At 44.3% G+C, this 15,816-nt stretch overlaps 1 protein-coding gene across 1 annotated transcript; it reads right to left on the bottom strand.

Annotated features, from left to right (window-relative positions):
• Positions 1–4,672: 4,672 nt before the first annotated feature.
• Positions 4,673–13,291, bottom strand: LOC120919275 (keratin, type I cytoskeletal 17-like). Its single transcript, XM_040331350.1, has 8 exons — positions 12,645–13,291; positions 10,653–10,735; positions 10,368–10,524; positions 8,324–8,485; positions 6,750–6,875; positions 6,405–6,625; positions 6,186–6,202; positions 4,673–5,063 (listed from the first exon to the last, which is right to left on the bottom strand). The coding sequence occupies exons 1-8, from the start codon at positions 13,224–13,226 to the stop codon at positions 4,966–4,968; spliced, it is 1,446 nt and encodes a 481-aa protein (XP_040187284.1). The 5' UTR covers positions 13,227–13,291; the 3' UTR covers positions 4,673–4,965.
• Between the last annotated feature and the right edge of the window lie 2,525 nt (positions 13,292–15,816).

Raw genomic sequence — 15,816 nt, 5'->3', positions numbered from 1 at the left:
TCCAGTACCCTAGATGGCGAGAAGACAGAGGTAACGTGCCACCCAAATCAAACCAGAAGCTCTTTCGGGGGTAATGCTACACGTGGGGGCTCGTCCGGGATTGGCTGTTACCTCTAGCAAGTGAACTGAGTGATTTCTTTCTTTTTCTCCGCCATTGAGAGTCTGAAAAAACTTGTCAAGGTGTTGGACTGTGCACGGTGAAGAAGGGGTTAAAGCCAATTGCTGAAAAGTTCTGGGCGCATGTGCAGCGGAGTGACGTGTCCCAGCAACGTGGCAAGAAAATAACTCAAGTGGGAGGAGTTACCCAACCCTGCGTGAGACGTAGGTGAGTTTGGCACCAAGGGAGGGAGCGATTGCCCGCCCACGAGAGAGGATCGTGCAACCATGTCTGCATTCCCAACGCCATCCGAAAGGCTGAGGCCTCCCATGTCCTTTCCGGGAATTAACCCAATGCCTGTCCTCACTGGAGCTTCCCTGACAGACACTGGAATCCGTATGAAGTCCTGGGGGAGGTTTGTGCTGTATACAAATGGGGCAGCGTAAAGGCACGTGGCGTGTCTTGCCCAAGATGTACCGAGCTGGTAATCAAAATGCACAGGATGCAGGGAATTTATTTTTGAAGTGGAGCAGCCTACAGAGTCGCCCCGCGCTTATCGGGTCGACTGGATAACAGGGATTGTCACAGAAGAGGAGGTCACTCCCTGGCCTGCTCCCACTACTACTGCTGTCGCTGTTACTACTGTGTCTTCGGTTGCCACGCCGATGGTGTCTCCCACCGTGAGTGACTGTGATGCTAATGAAAGAGATTTGCCTGCTGTGAAAGTGGATGCTGTCACGGAGACCGCATGCATGGCAATAATACCCACGTGTCTCGCCCTCAAGAAGGTGGGATATGTAAAGGCCTCCCACGGCTGTGGTCGAGATTTTCCCCTGCGCATACCCGGACCAGACTCCAGGGAGGATGTTGCCCCTGTCGAGGCCAAAAGGACGTCTGGTAAGCAGGGCAGGGACAGTAAATCAAAGATTGTTCATACTTGTTTGCCTGCGGAGGAGTATGCTAGCTCTGAGATTGATTCTTCTTCTGATGCGGGTGATGACCATTGGTTCGAGCCGGAGCTGCCCGAGTTGAAGTGGAGCAAAGGGCCCTGTGTTACAACCACCCGCGATTTCAGAGCATGCTTCCCGATGGACTCAGGGGACAACAAGTTGGGAGGTCGCAGTGAGGAAAGGTAATGACACCAAAGAAGTTGCTGTACCTCAAGTTGACTTGCCTGTTTTAAAAAGGGCCCCCGATGCCTGTGTCATGCCTGGACTAGGACAATCCTGCACGCTACCAAAGCCTGCACGCTTGCAAAGGATCCTCATGAAATAGGTAGCCCTTGATTATGGGTGGGAGTTTCCGTATGTGCCCAACGATCTCATGCAAGAGATCGAAAAGATGCAAGAGGAATGGTGCAAAGACGCCATCTGGGACTATTTAAATGTGCCGAAGCCCGCCCGCAATACTATTCCTTCATTCGTGTCCACCATCGGTTTGAAGGTTGTCTGGAGGAATGGAGCTATGGCCGGCACATATACCACGATCGGGTCGTCATCAAAAGCCCCGGAAATATTGACCGGGTTTACTCGGTCCCCCTGCTAAATGATAAGGGGAACATTATCACTTTGCCCGATCCCAGGTGTTACCTGTGAGCCCAGGACGTAAGGACTCACAGTGTGTTTTGCTGCTTTAGAGAAGTCCCTCAGCGGGAACTGTTTTTCTTTTTTTTTTTGTGGTGATGTGTTTGACTTTGGGGGGAAATCCAAATGTTTAGTTAGCTAGACTAGGGTTCCTGAAGACTTCACAGCTCAAACAGGAGAACTTTTCCTCTGCAAAAGTATCCTATGTTTATTTAGCAGCGGTGGTGCAATTATTTTTCTTCTTTTGATCAGGGACATCGCCGCTAGGTGGCAGTGTTCTGCAAATTTTCTTGCTGAAAGAGACTGTTTTATTTTTGTCTCTAGGACTTTCACAGCAACTTAGCACTTAGTTCTTTGAATGCTCCTGGGGGGAGGAAGGAGGTTTGGCCTTTGCCACAGGAAGGTGCAGATTCATTCACCCCTAGGGAATGTAAATATGTTGATATTGCAAGTGTGTTTTTTTTTATTATTCAGTTTTTTAGGTCCTGTTGATCTTCTATCAAGACTGTCGGAGAATGGGGCAGACTAGATAGTTAGGGATATTGGTGTAAATTGTACTAATATGTAACTTTAAACATTGTTATGTTTTATTTTCCATTTCTCCTCTTTTACTCTTACTTTACTGTTAAAGACGGATTCAGGTCGGCACTCAGGACTGAGATGCCAACAGTTCTGACACTGGGGACAGTATCTAGTTTAGTGGGGGGAGTGTGTAGTGCCTGGCTACTTTTATAGCAGGTGCTGTTGTAAATTTAGAAGGGGGTCAGAGAGTTAATTGGCTCTGACCATGTTAATTTTACTAAATTTGAGGCCTCTGTTCCAGCCCTGGCTGTGCTGTGTGACTATCCTCCTGTCTGGGGACTTCAGTCACCTCCAGACGGTAGGGGGCAGCAGTGGAATCAGGGCCGTGTGGATACTTCTCCTCGGCAGCCAATCATGCTGGGGAGGGGTATTTAAGGGGCAGACGCCATTGGTTCAGGTCGTCGCGCCCCACGCCTTCCACCTGGGCAGTCGTCCCATCACCCCCGTGTGCGGCCCTCCTGGCCGGGGTGTGTGTTGCTGTGTTCCTGGCTCCGGGACCACATTGGTCCGGAGCATTAATCTACCTCGTAGACTCAGTAGTCTACAAATTTACAAGTGGTCCTGTGCTGTCCGTCCAAAGTGGAGGAAGCCGGTCAATGGAGAACCTGTCTGGGGGACACCGAGCACGAGGCTGGTGTCGCAGGAGAGGCCTATCTACTCATCGAAGGACACTTCATACCTGAGAGGCTGGACAGTGGTCGCCTATCAGTTATTGATACAACTAAAGCTGTGTGAAGGAGATCCGGGTGCTGAATCCAGTTAAGAGGGATTTTGGACCGAGATTGTCTCCATCTTTAGGAGGGTCTGTGGCAGAGACTTTAACCTAAGGTTTCTGAGTGACACTCTGGCTGCTAGGCTGGTGAGAGAGGCCTATCCGGGTGCACTATACCCACTCTGGCTAGAGTGGTGAAGAGATTTATCATTGAAAGCAGGACTGTTTGCGTGCTAGTTAACCCTGAATCCGCCATTTCTTCTATCCCTTCACCTGCTTCTGCTTCTATCGTTTTTACCTGGCTGGGACACTGACCTTATTACAGCTCTCATCCAGTACTCTAGATGGCGAGAAGACAGAGTTAACGTGCCACGCAAATCAAACCAGCAGCTCCTTCGGGGGTAGTGCTACACACAGTTCACATTCACAAAACTGTGTCTGCTAATATTTAGCTTGCATGGCCACCACGGCCATGCCATGACTCCTAGTCACCCAGGCTACTTTAAAATTCTGCTGCCCTGCATGACCATTGTTATTTATATCCTCATAGACCCTAATGCTTGACAGACTGCAACCACTCCTGGCATCCGCAGATTGATGTTAAAGGGGTTGTAAAGGTTTGTTTTTTATTTTCTTTAAGCTAGTGCATTGTTGGTTCACTTACCTTTTCCTTCGATTTCACAGCCTCTCCCCACAGGGATGTAGTCCCAAGGGAGGGGGCGAGCACACTGACTAACCCCCAGCCTGAACAGCTCGGATGATGGGGGCAAGCGATCGGTAGCAAACGCTCTCTATGTCCAATTCAGGAAAGGAAGGGGCCAGTAAATTACATATTTACCGGCCCCTTCCTCCGCTCTCCATAGTGACGCATCCCTTGACATCTGGCAGGAGAGGAGAGGAGAGAAGCTGGCTGTGGAGGGACCAGAACGGAGGCAGAGGATTAGAACACAGAGAACAACCAGGGATGATCGGTACCGCGGGAGGGACAGCTGTAAGCACCGATAGCCGCAGGAAGGGAGAGGAGGAGAAGCGACTGTCAAGCTATGCAGGGAGAAATCGGTGCTTACAGCTGTCCCTCCCACCGCACCGATCATCCCTAGCTGTAAACCATCCATGTGTGCAGGGTAGGTCTCAGTGGGCCCCCTCCCCCTCGGGGCCAGCCTTTGTAGACTGGCCACATACTGATCAAAATTCAAGCAGTCCAACAGGGCCTTAAAGCGGTGTTCCAGCCGAACATTTTCTTTTTTAAAGTCAGCCGCTATAAACACTGTAGCTGCTGACTTTTAATAAGGACACTCACCTGTCCAATAAGCCCACGATATTAGCCCCCCGAGGCCGTTCTGTCCATCGGATCCATCGGAACTCAACCACGACCCCCCAAATCCCCTCCCCTACACACACCCTCCAAATCACATCAAATAGTGGGTGTGGTCAATTTTCACAAACAGTAGGAGGGTCTTAAAGGGGCATTAAATACCAGGATTGCATTACATACAGAGTGCAGAGCTCAGGAGGGTTGCACACAGAGTGCAGAGCTGTCACTTGTAAACACAGAAACCAGACTTCTGTGTTTACAAGTGATTGTGATGAGCAGCCCCCCCCCCCCCCCTCCAAGGGTCTGAGCCAGAGGTGGTGGAACTGAGTTTCCCCTTAAAAAAATAATAATATTAACAAATAAAACAAACAGGCAAAAAAAAGTGCATGAAAAAGCTGAATATTTTATTCGTTAAAAGAGATAAAAAAAGAGGCCTCAAGAAGTAGCATGAGAATTACAGTGCAGACATTATAAGAGTAAAGGATCCAGCACAATATATCAATGATTGATGATTTTCATTTATCCAATGATCGATGTCTTGCAGATCAGATATAGTCTTTATGGTATTTCAGTGGTTCTGCAGTGTTATAGGTGGATCAGTAACTGTAGAACATGTTAGAATACGTGCATCATCTTTTCAATCAGACATGTGCTAGATTTGGAACCCTGTATTTCGTTAGTACTTTGCATGTTGGACTTTTTCACTTGAAGAAACAACTTTTCCATCAACGGTTTCCTGAATGATGGTGCGGACTTGACGTGTGGTTTGAGGGCCTGAAATGAAAATATATTATCAAGCACTGGCTAGCTTGGATGGAATTTTTTCTTTTTTTTACTGTAGCTATTATATTAAAAAGAATGGTTAATCCAAAGTAAAAGAACTGGGATATGCAATTAGTGGACCTCCAGCTGTTACAGAACTACAAGTCCCATGAGGCATAGCAAGACTGACAGCCACAAGCATGACACCCAGAGGCATGATGGGACAACAGCTAAAGGTCCGCTAATTGCATATCCCTGAGCTAGACATACACTAGTAGATTTTCTAACAAATGTTAGTACATTTGGCGGCTTAACAAATGATGTTCAAAAGTACTTAAAAATTTAATTTGCTCTTAAGATTCAACTTTGGTATGAATGGACTTTACCGATCAAACCACTTTCTCTGGTAGAAACTCGTTTGTTAAAAAAAAAATCCATTCTGCACCTGTGCATCAACTGCTTAGCCCCCATTCTTCTCCCACCCAATTAGCTGCTGGCCAAATAAAAACACATTCTCTGGCATTTATTGACAGCTAGATGGAGGTTTACTCTGTCCAGGTCTACAGAAAAATGGGACAGAACCCAATACTTATATGACCAAATTTACTATAAGTAAATAATATTTGTTAACTGTAATCTACTGTATATTAGAGTTATGCCCCTTACATGCGACCGGGTTTTCCGACAGGAAAACTGCGAGGAGAGCTTCCCGGCCGTGTGTATGCTTCCTCGTAGTTTTGTCAAAGGGAAAACTGCCAAACCCGCCAATCAAAAAAAAGAGAACCAGATCTCTTTTTTCCCGCCGGGATTCCCGACTGACTTTTTTCCCATCAGAAAACCCGGCCATGTGTAGCAGAAACCGGCCATTTTTGGCAGTTTTCCTGTGGGGAAAAACTCAGATGGAGCATAAACACGGTCGGGATTCACGAGAAAAAGCTCTCATCTGAGTTTTCCTGACGGGAAAACCGATCGTCTGTACGGGGGAAAAGTAGAGAGCAGGTTCTCGGTTTTCCCTTCGGGATTTCCAACGGACCTTTTCCCGTCGGGAATCCCGGTCGTGTGTACTAGGCATTTGTCCCTGTTTCCACTCACAAAGCAATCTGTTAGTTTGAAGTTATCTGGGATTGTACTTACTTTCTTTGTAGGGAATTCTGTTGGGAGGAAAAGAGAAAAAAAATATAAGAATTGAACAAGCCAGGATAGTTTTGAGAACAATGAAATTTTACAATTTCAGATTGATGAGGGCAGTTATAAAGCATGATGCTTATATTTGGGATGGCAAAGATAATTCTTTAATAGCTACTGATGTCTTTAGTTATTGTTGCTCCTCGTTATCTGTAAATTTCCACTTACTTGACATCTTCTCCCTCCAGGAGGCGTCTGTAGGTGGCGATTTCCTGTTCAAGACGTGTCTTGACGTCCATGAGGATTTTGTATTCATAGCTCTGTCGTTCCATATCTGACCGCAGCTCGCCAAGCTGAGCTTCTACACTGCTGATAAGATCCTGTATCTGGGAGAGCTGTACGCAATATCGGCCTTCTGTGTCTGCCAAGGTACCTTCTAATGCTGATTTCTAAAATAAGGAAACGAAAATATTTAAGTTATATACTGTTTCCATTTTGTGTGTGAAACAATGATGATAGAATTTCTTGAGTGAATAGGTATGAGAAAGAGAAACATATGAACAGAGGTCTTACCATACTTAATTGGGTCTGAAGTTCGATTTCTAAGCTTTGAAGTGTACGTTTGAGGTCGGTCATTTCTGATTTGCTGGAGTGGATCTGTTCACTGTGGGTTGCAACTTCTCTGCTCAGTTCTTCTGTCTGTCAGGTTGAAATAAACATTGAACATGTTACTGACTTTGTCCTCAGTCTGAAACAACCTTTCTTAAACTGGATTACTTTTAAACCTAGAGTTCCACCGAAAGTCACTAATGCCTCGTACACACGGTCAGACTTTTGACCGTGCAAAAGTCCACCATGAGTCTGTCGGAAGTTCGCAGGTTCTCTATCTAAGGTCCGTCCGACTTTCGACAAAAAAGTTAGATGGAGGCTACATACGGATGGACTTTCCGAGAAAAAAAGCCTGTCTGACTTTTTTCTTGGAAAGTCCGGCTGCCCGTGTGTACGAGGCATTAGAGTTCCTGGACGATAGTGTCTGCATAGTACCATTGATTATATCCTTGGCCAAACTCTTGGCTTGGGAACCTGTGGAGCTTTTCCTCTCATTCTTTAGTAAGTAACCGCTGTCTTTAATTATCTTTTTTTCAGCTGTCTCTGAAAGGAACATTCTTCTCACAGACTACCAATGCAACTCGATATTTTTCTTCCCACTGACCACCTATCTAAAGAGACCCTTTTCTCACTAGTCTCTAATGTAAGAGGGATTTTTCTCAACTGGATACTAATGTAAGAAGACACTTCTCACACAGAATAACACCAATGAAGGCCTCTTGAGACCCTATAGGGAAAGAGACCATTGGCTGATGGGGGCATGGCCAGGTGCTGGGCGTAGGCAGTGGGTGAGTGGTCACCCAAGATTGGTTAAAGTTATGGGGGATGAGCTGGGCCTGAGCTCACTAAAAGCATTGCCCCAGGGAATTCTGGGCCTTTTGAAGAAACGTGGCTAGAAGAGCTGCCCACCTTCCCGCCCCTTTTTTCTTGATGGTATGTCACAGCTTGCTGCGATTTCTGCACCTTACCAGCATTAAAAGTTGCTGTAATGGGCTATGCCCTTGATTGGAAATTGGAAGTAGGCTGTCTGTCCAGCACTTATGGTATGGATAGGCCCCTTTTGGAATTCAAATAGGTACGTTTAAAGTGTGCTCACCGTACAACTGTGACTGGCACTGGTTTAAAGTGTTCACATGTTCTGTATTGGAATTTAAATAAAGCTGTGGCCTTGCCCTTTCCAACCTAATGGTTGTAAGCGTGTTTTCTTATATGGGGTGAGGGCAAGGGTGGGGGTTTATCCCATTATATCAAAAGTTGGTTTGTGCCTAGGCCCATTGTGCCTCAGCAGTCATGCAAGAGAACACTACAACTACGAGTTTCCTTCTTTTTTGCCACTATTTGTTAAATTTGTACAGAAACAAGCAAAAATTCTACATTAAAATACAGAAATTAATGATTATTTTTTTATGTTTTATTTTTATATCTAGATATGAAAATATGAACAATTCTTTAAGGGTTCTTCCAGGATAATTAGGTCAGGAATAGGCTAGTTTTTGTAATATCGCTGCAAAATTACCAGTATTGCATTACTGTCTTACCCTCTTGAAGTACCATTCTTCAACTTCCTTTCGGTTCTTTTCAGCCAGACCTTCATATTGGCTTCTCATTTCAGACAAGATCTTGCTCAGGTCATTAGCTGGGGCAGCATCCATTTCCACATTGACAGTGCCACGGACTTGTCCACGCAGGGCATTCATCTCCTGTACACAAACATTTTTATTTTAGAAATTTACTATTAGAAGGAGATAATGTGAAGTTCTGTAATCTCATTTTACACATCATATGTTGTTTTATTTACATATAGGATGACTAGCATAACTCTAATGCAGTGGTCATTTATGTTATTGCTCCAATTTTTGGGTGGATGGAGATAATATGAGTTAGGGCATTCAAAACTGAAATTAATTTTCAATGATTTATAAAGCTTGCCATAGATAGATCAAAATTCGGTTGGTTCAACAGGGGACTGAAATTCAGCCAGTTCATAAGGGACTGGCTGAATTTTGATCCATTTATGGGAGTTACCATTCCAGAGAAGTCGATCTAATGATTGACGTCTATTGAACCAGCTTGTTGACCAGCTGGCTGATCGAAAAGTTATCCAGGTATGGCCAATCTTAGACATACATGTGAAAGGGATTAGCTTCATATAAATCAGTGGTTCTCAGCCTGGGGGTCCGGAATGATGATTTGCCAGGGAACCTGGGCTGTTCCTGAACCCCGCACCACTTTCCCGGTCTTTTTTGTGTCTGCCCAGTAGGGCTGTCCCTGGAGCCTGTGGCCGCCCAGCAGGGCTGTCCCTGGAGCCTGTGGTCACCAACTCAGCCTCTTTGAAGCCACCCGTTCAGTTCACGGCATGGCTGGGGGGCAGAGACTAGAGGTCAGCTGATTGGTGAGGAATGTGAAGTGGTAGCGGCTGGAGGAGACCCTATCTCCTGATTTCGGTATTGGTGTCACTGTTACAAGACACCACAAAGTTGGAGACACAGTGAGTAACACTACCTGTGATTACAGTTGCCATTAAAAGTCCCCACTACAGTTCTGAGATCAGCAGATGACCTTGATCAAGAGCACCCAAGTTGGCTGATCTGAACTCCCCCCAGCACTGCCACCAACCCCATTCCCCCCACCAAGGAGAAAAGGAGGAGCAAAGAAAAAAGGGAGAGAAAACAAGAAAGATGGCTAGAGAGAGGGACAGGGTAAAAAAAAAAAAAGAAAAGAAATAAGATAGAGAGAGATAAAAGGGTAACAAAGTGAAAACAAAGAGAGTGGTACATCCTAAAATGTTCCATAAGGGGTTTTAATACAATGCGAGTGGAAGGGACTCAAGGAGCGCTAAATTTCCATGGGTTAGGGGTACAAATTACTTGTCTTGCCTTGTGGGCTGACAACCCACACTACGAAAATGATTTTACTGTTATGGGTCTCCACAACTTGTAAAATGTTATCAAGGGGCCACGGCACTAGAAAGGTTGAGAACCACTGATAAAAATAATGTTTTTCCAGTGTCTTAATTATTTCAAACACTTGTCTATGTATAATTCATAATTACCCTTGAGCATAGGGGCAGCCAAATTTGCTCATTACAAATGTAGGCTGTGCTTCCTACTTTGAAGCACTACACCATGGTTATGCTTTACTGCTCCTTTTTTCAATCTAAATGAGAGTCAGCTGACTCATTAAAAACAATGCACTCCTTATGTAGAAGAAATCTTATCTCAGCAGTTTTTAAGGGGAGGATGTGTGATTTCAAGTTTACCTCATTTGCATTGTCTACCAACTAATTTTCGACACTGAATAATTAAAACAACAACAGCAATATGAAAAAACACACAAGTAAAATGTGAAATTCAATTAAAAGGTAGGCATTATAGCAAAATCGCTATTGTAATTCAACACATTTTATGGTTCCCATAAAAGCTGTTGAAAACACGTTTATCTTCGGGAAACTATGGGGCACTAAAGAGTGCATTGAAAGCATATTTCCCCTAAAACCAGCTTGTGTCCACCAGGCAAGTGAGGTAGCCACAAACTCATTCTTCTCAAGGATATCTGGATACATATCTTTTATTAAAAACATACCTCTTCATGGTTCTTCTTCAAGTAGGCCAACTCTTCCTTTAAGCTCTCAATCTGGAGCTCCAGGTCAGACCTGGTTAGGGTTAGTTCATCCAGAACTTTGCGAAGGCCGTTGATGTCAGCCTCAACATTCATTCTCAGGGAATGTTCAGTTTCATACCTAAATAAAATGAGAATATTTAAAGTTAACCTAATGTTGCGATATTGGTATAAATGTTATCATGGTGTTTCTTGTATTTGCTCAATGTTAGTGTCTTTTGTGCATCCAAACTAGGACCGCATTCTTACTTGGATCTGAAGTCATCGGCGGCCAGTTTGGCATTGTCAACCTGCAGGACCACGGTGGCATTATCCACAGTAGCATTCTGAATCTATGAAATGTAAAATACGAAAACATTGGGTTATTTCTATCTCTTATGACTAAAATCAGCTTTTTTAACAATGACATGGTGGGAAAAAATAGTGTTGTGTATCAATCAAAAGCATGCAATCAGGTTTCAGTTTCAGAATTCTGGAATTTAACACATTCAGACTAGTGAAAGCTGATTTCAGATTGGTCAAGCACGTCACTGCTCTTTGTAATCATATCACACTTCTTATCAGAAATCAGGCGAATAGTCTATAAAAGTGGAGGTAAGGGCTCGTTCACACAGGCTGCCAGTTTTACCACCTTTACAATCACCCACCTAAAGAAAGACACGCAGCTCTGGGTTATACACATGTGGCAGTAAAATTTAAACTCCTTGTCATGTTCAGCAGGAAGTACCGCCACCGAATATAAACCAATCAAGCGGTAGCGGCTTGGTGGTTCCATCGTTTCCAGGTTAAAACAGGTGATGAGGAAACCTTCCAGTCGCCTGTCAACCGCTGTCTGAAAAACGAAACCACTGTGGATCCCTTTGCGTCAAGGGCTCACGCACATCTGAACAAGGCCTAAGGGGTTGGGCCTCATGATACAAAGTAACTGTGGGACCCACAGAAACCAGAAACAAGAATTGAGTTTACCTAATGCCTTATACACACGATGAAAAAAGACGGACAGAATATTTTCATCGGATATTCCGATCATGTGTGGGCCCCATCAGACTTTTTTTCTTTCGGAGTTTAGAAATAGAACATGTTTTATTTTTTTCTGATGGAAAAAAATCCTATCGGAAATTCTGATCGTCTGTGTGGAACTCCGACTGAGAAAAAAACATGCATGCTCAGAATCAAGACGACGCATGCTCGGAAGCATTAAACTTCATTTTTCTCGGCCCGTTGTAGTGTTTTACATCACCGCGTTTTGGACAGTCGGAATTTGGTCTGACAGTGTGTATGCAAGACAGCTTGAATGGAATTCCGATGGAAAATTCAATGGGATTTTACCACATCAGAAATTCCGATCGTGTGTACAGAACATAGGACAGTTCAAGTCATAAGACCATCATTGCTTCTTCTGCTATTGAGACTGTTTTTTGGGGGGGGTTTAAAAAATGTTTCTAGAAGTATATATTGGCATTTGGATACAGCTTAAATATACAGTGTATCAGTACTTTAATGTATATATCATTTATTATAGGCCCTGTACAAAATGGGTGCAAGCCAGCTTGCATGTCTCACATTGATTGTGTCATCAGTGTGAGTCATTGCTGGAATGATGTCATCGTTTTGAGCATATACATAGTGTAATGTTGTGAAAACACAAAGATTCCAGATATATAATGCTAAATAGTTAAGTTGTATTGTTTGTTTACTTTGAGATTATTATATTGTGCTAGATTAATGTATTGTCTTTTTTTTTTTTTTTTTACGTTTTCTGTGTTTTGTATAATTGTAATAGCCATTTGCTTTTGAGACCAAATAAGGCAAGGCAAACACAATAATCCAGTGATGGCGAACCTTGGCACCCCAGATGTTTTGGAACTACATTTCCCATGATGCTCATGAACTTTGCATTGTAGTTAAGCATCATGGGAAATGTAGTTCCAAAACATCTGGGATGCCAAGGTTCACCATCACTGCAATAATCTTTCAGACAATGTAAAATAATAAAGTACTTGCCATTATTAATAACAATAGCAATAATAGTGAAAATTACACCCTGAAGCTTTGCAAAGAGAGATAATGGTGTGAAGAATACAAAAAAAAAAGAATGGATTGGTTGCTTTGAGTTGGATGTTTCACATCATAAATAAAAAACATTTTCCACATGATAAAGTCTTGCACATAAAAATACCTAAATAACGGTTCAAATCTGAACAGTGGGTGTAAATAGTAATGTAGTGAAACTTCTCTTACCTTGTTACGAAGATCCTCAATAATTTTGTAGTATTGGCTGTAGTCATGAGATGGCCCGGGGGCTTGCTTCTCATACCACTGCCTGATCTTGATCTCCAGATCAGAATTAGCCTCTTCCAGGGCGCGCACCTTGTCCAGGTAGGAGGCTAGACGGTCATTCAGGTTCTGCATGGTTTCCTTCTCCCCTCCAGTCAGGAGACTATCTCCACCTCCAAATCCACCTCCAAATCCACCTCCAAATCCACCACCATATCCACCTCCATATCCACCTCCTTGGCCATAACCAAAGTTAGATGAGTAGTTGCCACCAAAACCACTACCTACACCGCCTTGTCCACCACCTAGTCCACCACCTTGTCCACCACCTAGTCCACCACCTTGTCCACCACCATAACAGCTACCAAGGCCACTACCCCCAGAAGACACTACCCTTGAGATAGAGACATTTCTGCCGCCGCTACCTCCATGGATGCTAGGTGCCCTGTAGCTACCCATAGACACCCTGTTTGAACCACCACCTAACCCCAAGCCACTTGAGGATCCTGACGATGAATAGGTTTGCTTCACGTTGTATGAGCTCATGATGAAATTCTAATGTCTGTCTTTTTCTATGTGCTACCTGATGTTATGGTTGAGAGTAAGAAACCCAGACATTCTATCCTTGACTTTATACCAAGAAACGTGGGCGTGATTTCCTCTTAAGGATGGGTTCCTCGTAAGAGTCATCAGCTTTAATTTGCGTGCCAACTTCGTGAGAGAAGCGGGATTCATAATTACCTCACTGGTCTGAGAGAATAACCCAGAGGTGTCTCATACCCCCCCTCCCCTATCTCTTCTTACTTTAAAACTTTCTTACACAAAACTCTTTTACATATACGGGTGGAGGCATTGTCTGTGTGTATTCTGCTAGCTTCTAAAACAAAAGGTCTGATTCACTTTGAGTCAGGGAGGCTCCTGGCTTCAGGCTATGCATTTGACATTCCTGTACACTTAACCAGGTAAAACTGTATTGTCACCCCTCCCTACTCAGAAAAGATGGGAATGTAGTTGAAATGAGAGATTTTGTTGTTCAATAAAGACAATTCACTCCTCCATCTTTGGTTCTGTTAACCCTCAAGGCCAACATGACAATAAGAGTATCAGCCATGACAAGGGGAGTATCAGATATCAAGCATTACAGTAGAATCCAGATTTTTTAAACACTGTATATCACAAACAAATACCATGTTTTTTTTTTGCATAAAATACAGTTTTTAACTTTTTTCATCTTTGCTTGCATCTCCTGCAACTTATTTCAGCTTCTTCCTGTCTACATGCACTCACTATAGCCTCAGTTGAACATCATTGCTCTAGAATGGATTGCTAATAGGCCGTTTATGATATGCCTGATAGAATCTTACCAAATGAAGGTGTAAATATTGTTTATATTCCATATAAATACATTTTTGCTGGGATATCTGCGCAATGAACGTTCCTTTTTTCCTTTTCATGTTTATGTTGAATTTCGAGTGCTCTGATTGAGCGGTAGCATAGTCACCATAGGCTCCAATAGAGGAAGTTACCTTGATATACCTCTCTGGTCCTATAAGAGGAGTGTAGCACTACCCCCATAGGGCCTCGTACACACGACCGTTTTCCTCGACAGTATCCATCAAGAAACTTGGCGGCAGAGCTTTTTTGTTGAGGAAAACAGTCGTGTGTATGTTTTTCGTTCCTGAAACCTTTCGTGGAACTCGACGAGAAAAAAAGAGAACAAGTTCTCTTTTTCCTCGTCGGGAGTCTCAATTTCCTGTTCGTGTTTCTCGTGGGGCTGGTTTACGACGAGAAACGCGTTCGTGTGTATGCTTAGAAACCCACGCATGCTCAGAATAAAGTATGAGACGGGAGCGCACTTTCAGTAAAAGTAGCGTTCGTAATGGAGATAGCACATTTGTCACGCTGTAACAGACTGAAAAGTGCGAATCGTCTCTTACCAAACTTTTACTTAACACGCAGTAACATGAGATTAACAAAAGCAGCCCCAAGGGTTGTGCCAGTGGAATCGAACTTCTCTTTATAGTGCCCTCGTACGTGTTGTACGTCACCGCGTTTGAGAACGACGAGATTTGGTCTTGACAGTGTGTACGCAAAGAAAGCTTGTCAAGATTCTCGACAAGCCTGACAAGGAACTCGTCGAGGAAAACGATGTTTCATTTACGACTAGTTCTTCGGTCGTGTGTACGAGGCCTAGGAGCTGCTGGTTTGTTTTGGCTCTTGCACGTTACCTCATTCCTCGTCGTCTAGGGGTTGAGAGTCTGTAAAAAGTTCAATGTCCACAAGTTATAGCTCCTTTTCTTTCGCTTTATTTTCAACCAACTTGTAGAAGTAGAGGGATGAAGGATCAGGGGAAGGTTCAGGCGCAAAAGGCAGATCACTGGGGAATTGCTAAACTTTAAAGTCACACTCACCGCTTGACATGTTAAAGAGGAGTTCCACCCAAATTTGGAACTTCCTCTTATCCCACTCCTCTCCCCCTTACATGCCACATTTGGCATGTAATTTTTTTAGGGGGGGAGTGGGGGCTTCAGGAAGAGTGGGACTTCCTGTCCCACTTCCTCCTTCCTGTAGGCGACTAAGCTTAATCGCCTACAGGAAGGGGCTGCTGTAGGCGATCGCCTAGGACACGTCACAGGTCCTAGGCGATCTCCTGGCCAATTACACGGCGCAGCGCCGGCCCGCGCCGCTCGCGCATGCGCAGTGCCGCTTGCGCATGCGCAGTGGGTGCCCGGCCGTGAAGCCGAAAGCTGTCCCGGCCGGGTGCCCACACTGAGAATGAAGACACCGGCTGGGGGGGGGGGGGGGAGAGGAGCGGAGCCCCGGCCGGCGCGTCGCTGGAGCGCTGGAGCAGGTAAGTGTCTGTTTATTAAAAGCCAGCAGCTACACTTTTTGTAGCTGCTGACTTTTAATAAACATACAAATTGGCTGGAACTCCCCTTTAAGGTCAGATCCCTAGTAATGACATGTTATCATCAACCTCCCCAACACCCCCTATATCCCAATAAAACAACAGACGCAGTTCTGGAGTAAAATTGGCCTTACGGCCTATTTATTTAAAGTGGTTGTAAACCCACTTTTTTCACTTTTGCCTACAGGTAAGCCTATAATAAGGCTTACCTGTAGGTATAAAGAATAT

The sequence above is a fragment of the Rana temporaria genome, chromosome 12, assembly GCF_905171775.1.
Source record: "Rana temporaria chromosome 12, aRanTem1.1, whole genome shotgun sequence".
NCBI lineage: Eukaryota > Metazoa > Chordata > Amphibia > Anura > Ranidae > Rana > Rana temporaria.
The sequence above is the reverse complement of the archived record's forward strand: the minus strand, read 5'-3'. Positions and strand labels throughout refer to the sequence as shown.

Excerpts from the sequence above, each read along its gene's own strand:
- LOC120919275 (XM_040331350.1), bottom strand. The coding sequence starts at position 13,226 with ATGAGCTCATACAACGTGAAGCAAACCTATTCATCGTCAGGATCCTCA. Across the intron at positions 10,525-10,652 it reads GCCGATGACTTCAGATCCAA|GTATGAAACTGAACATTCCC; the intron begins GTAAGAATGCGG and ends CATTTTATTTAG. Across the intron at positions 6,626-6,749 it reads TTCAGACCCAATTAAGTATG|AAATCAGCATTAGAAGGTAC; the intron begins GTAAGACCTCTG and ends TCCTTATTTTAG.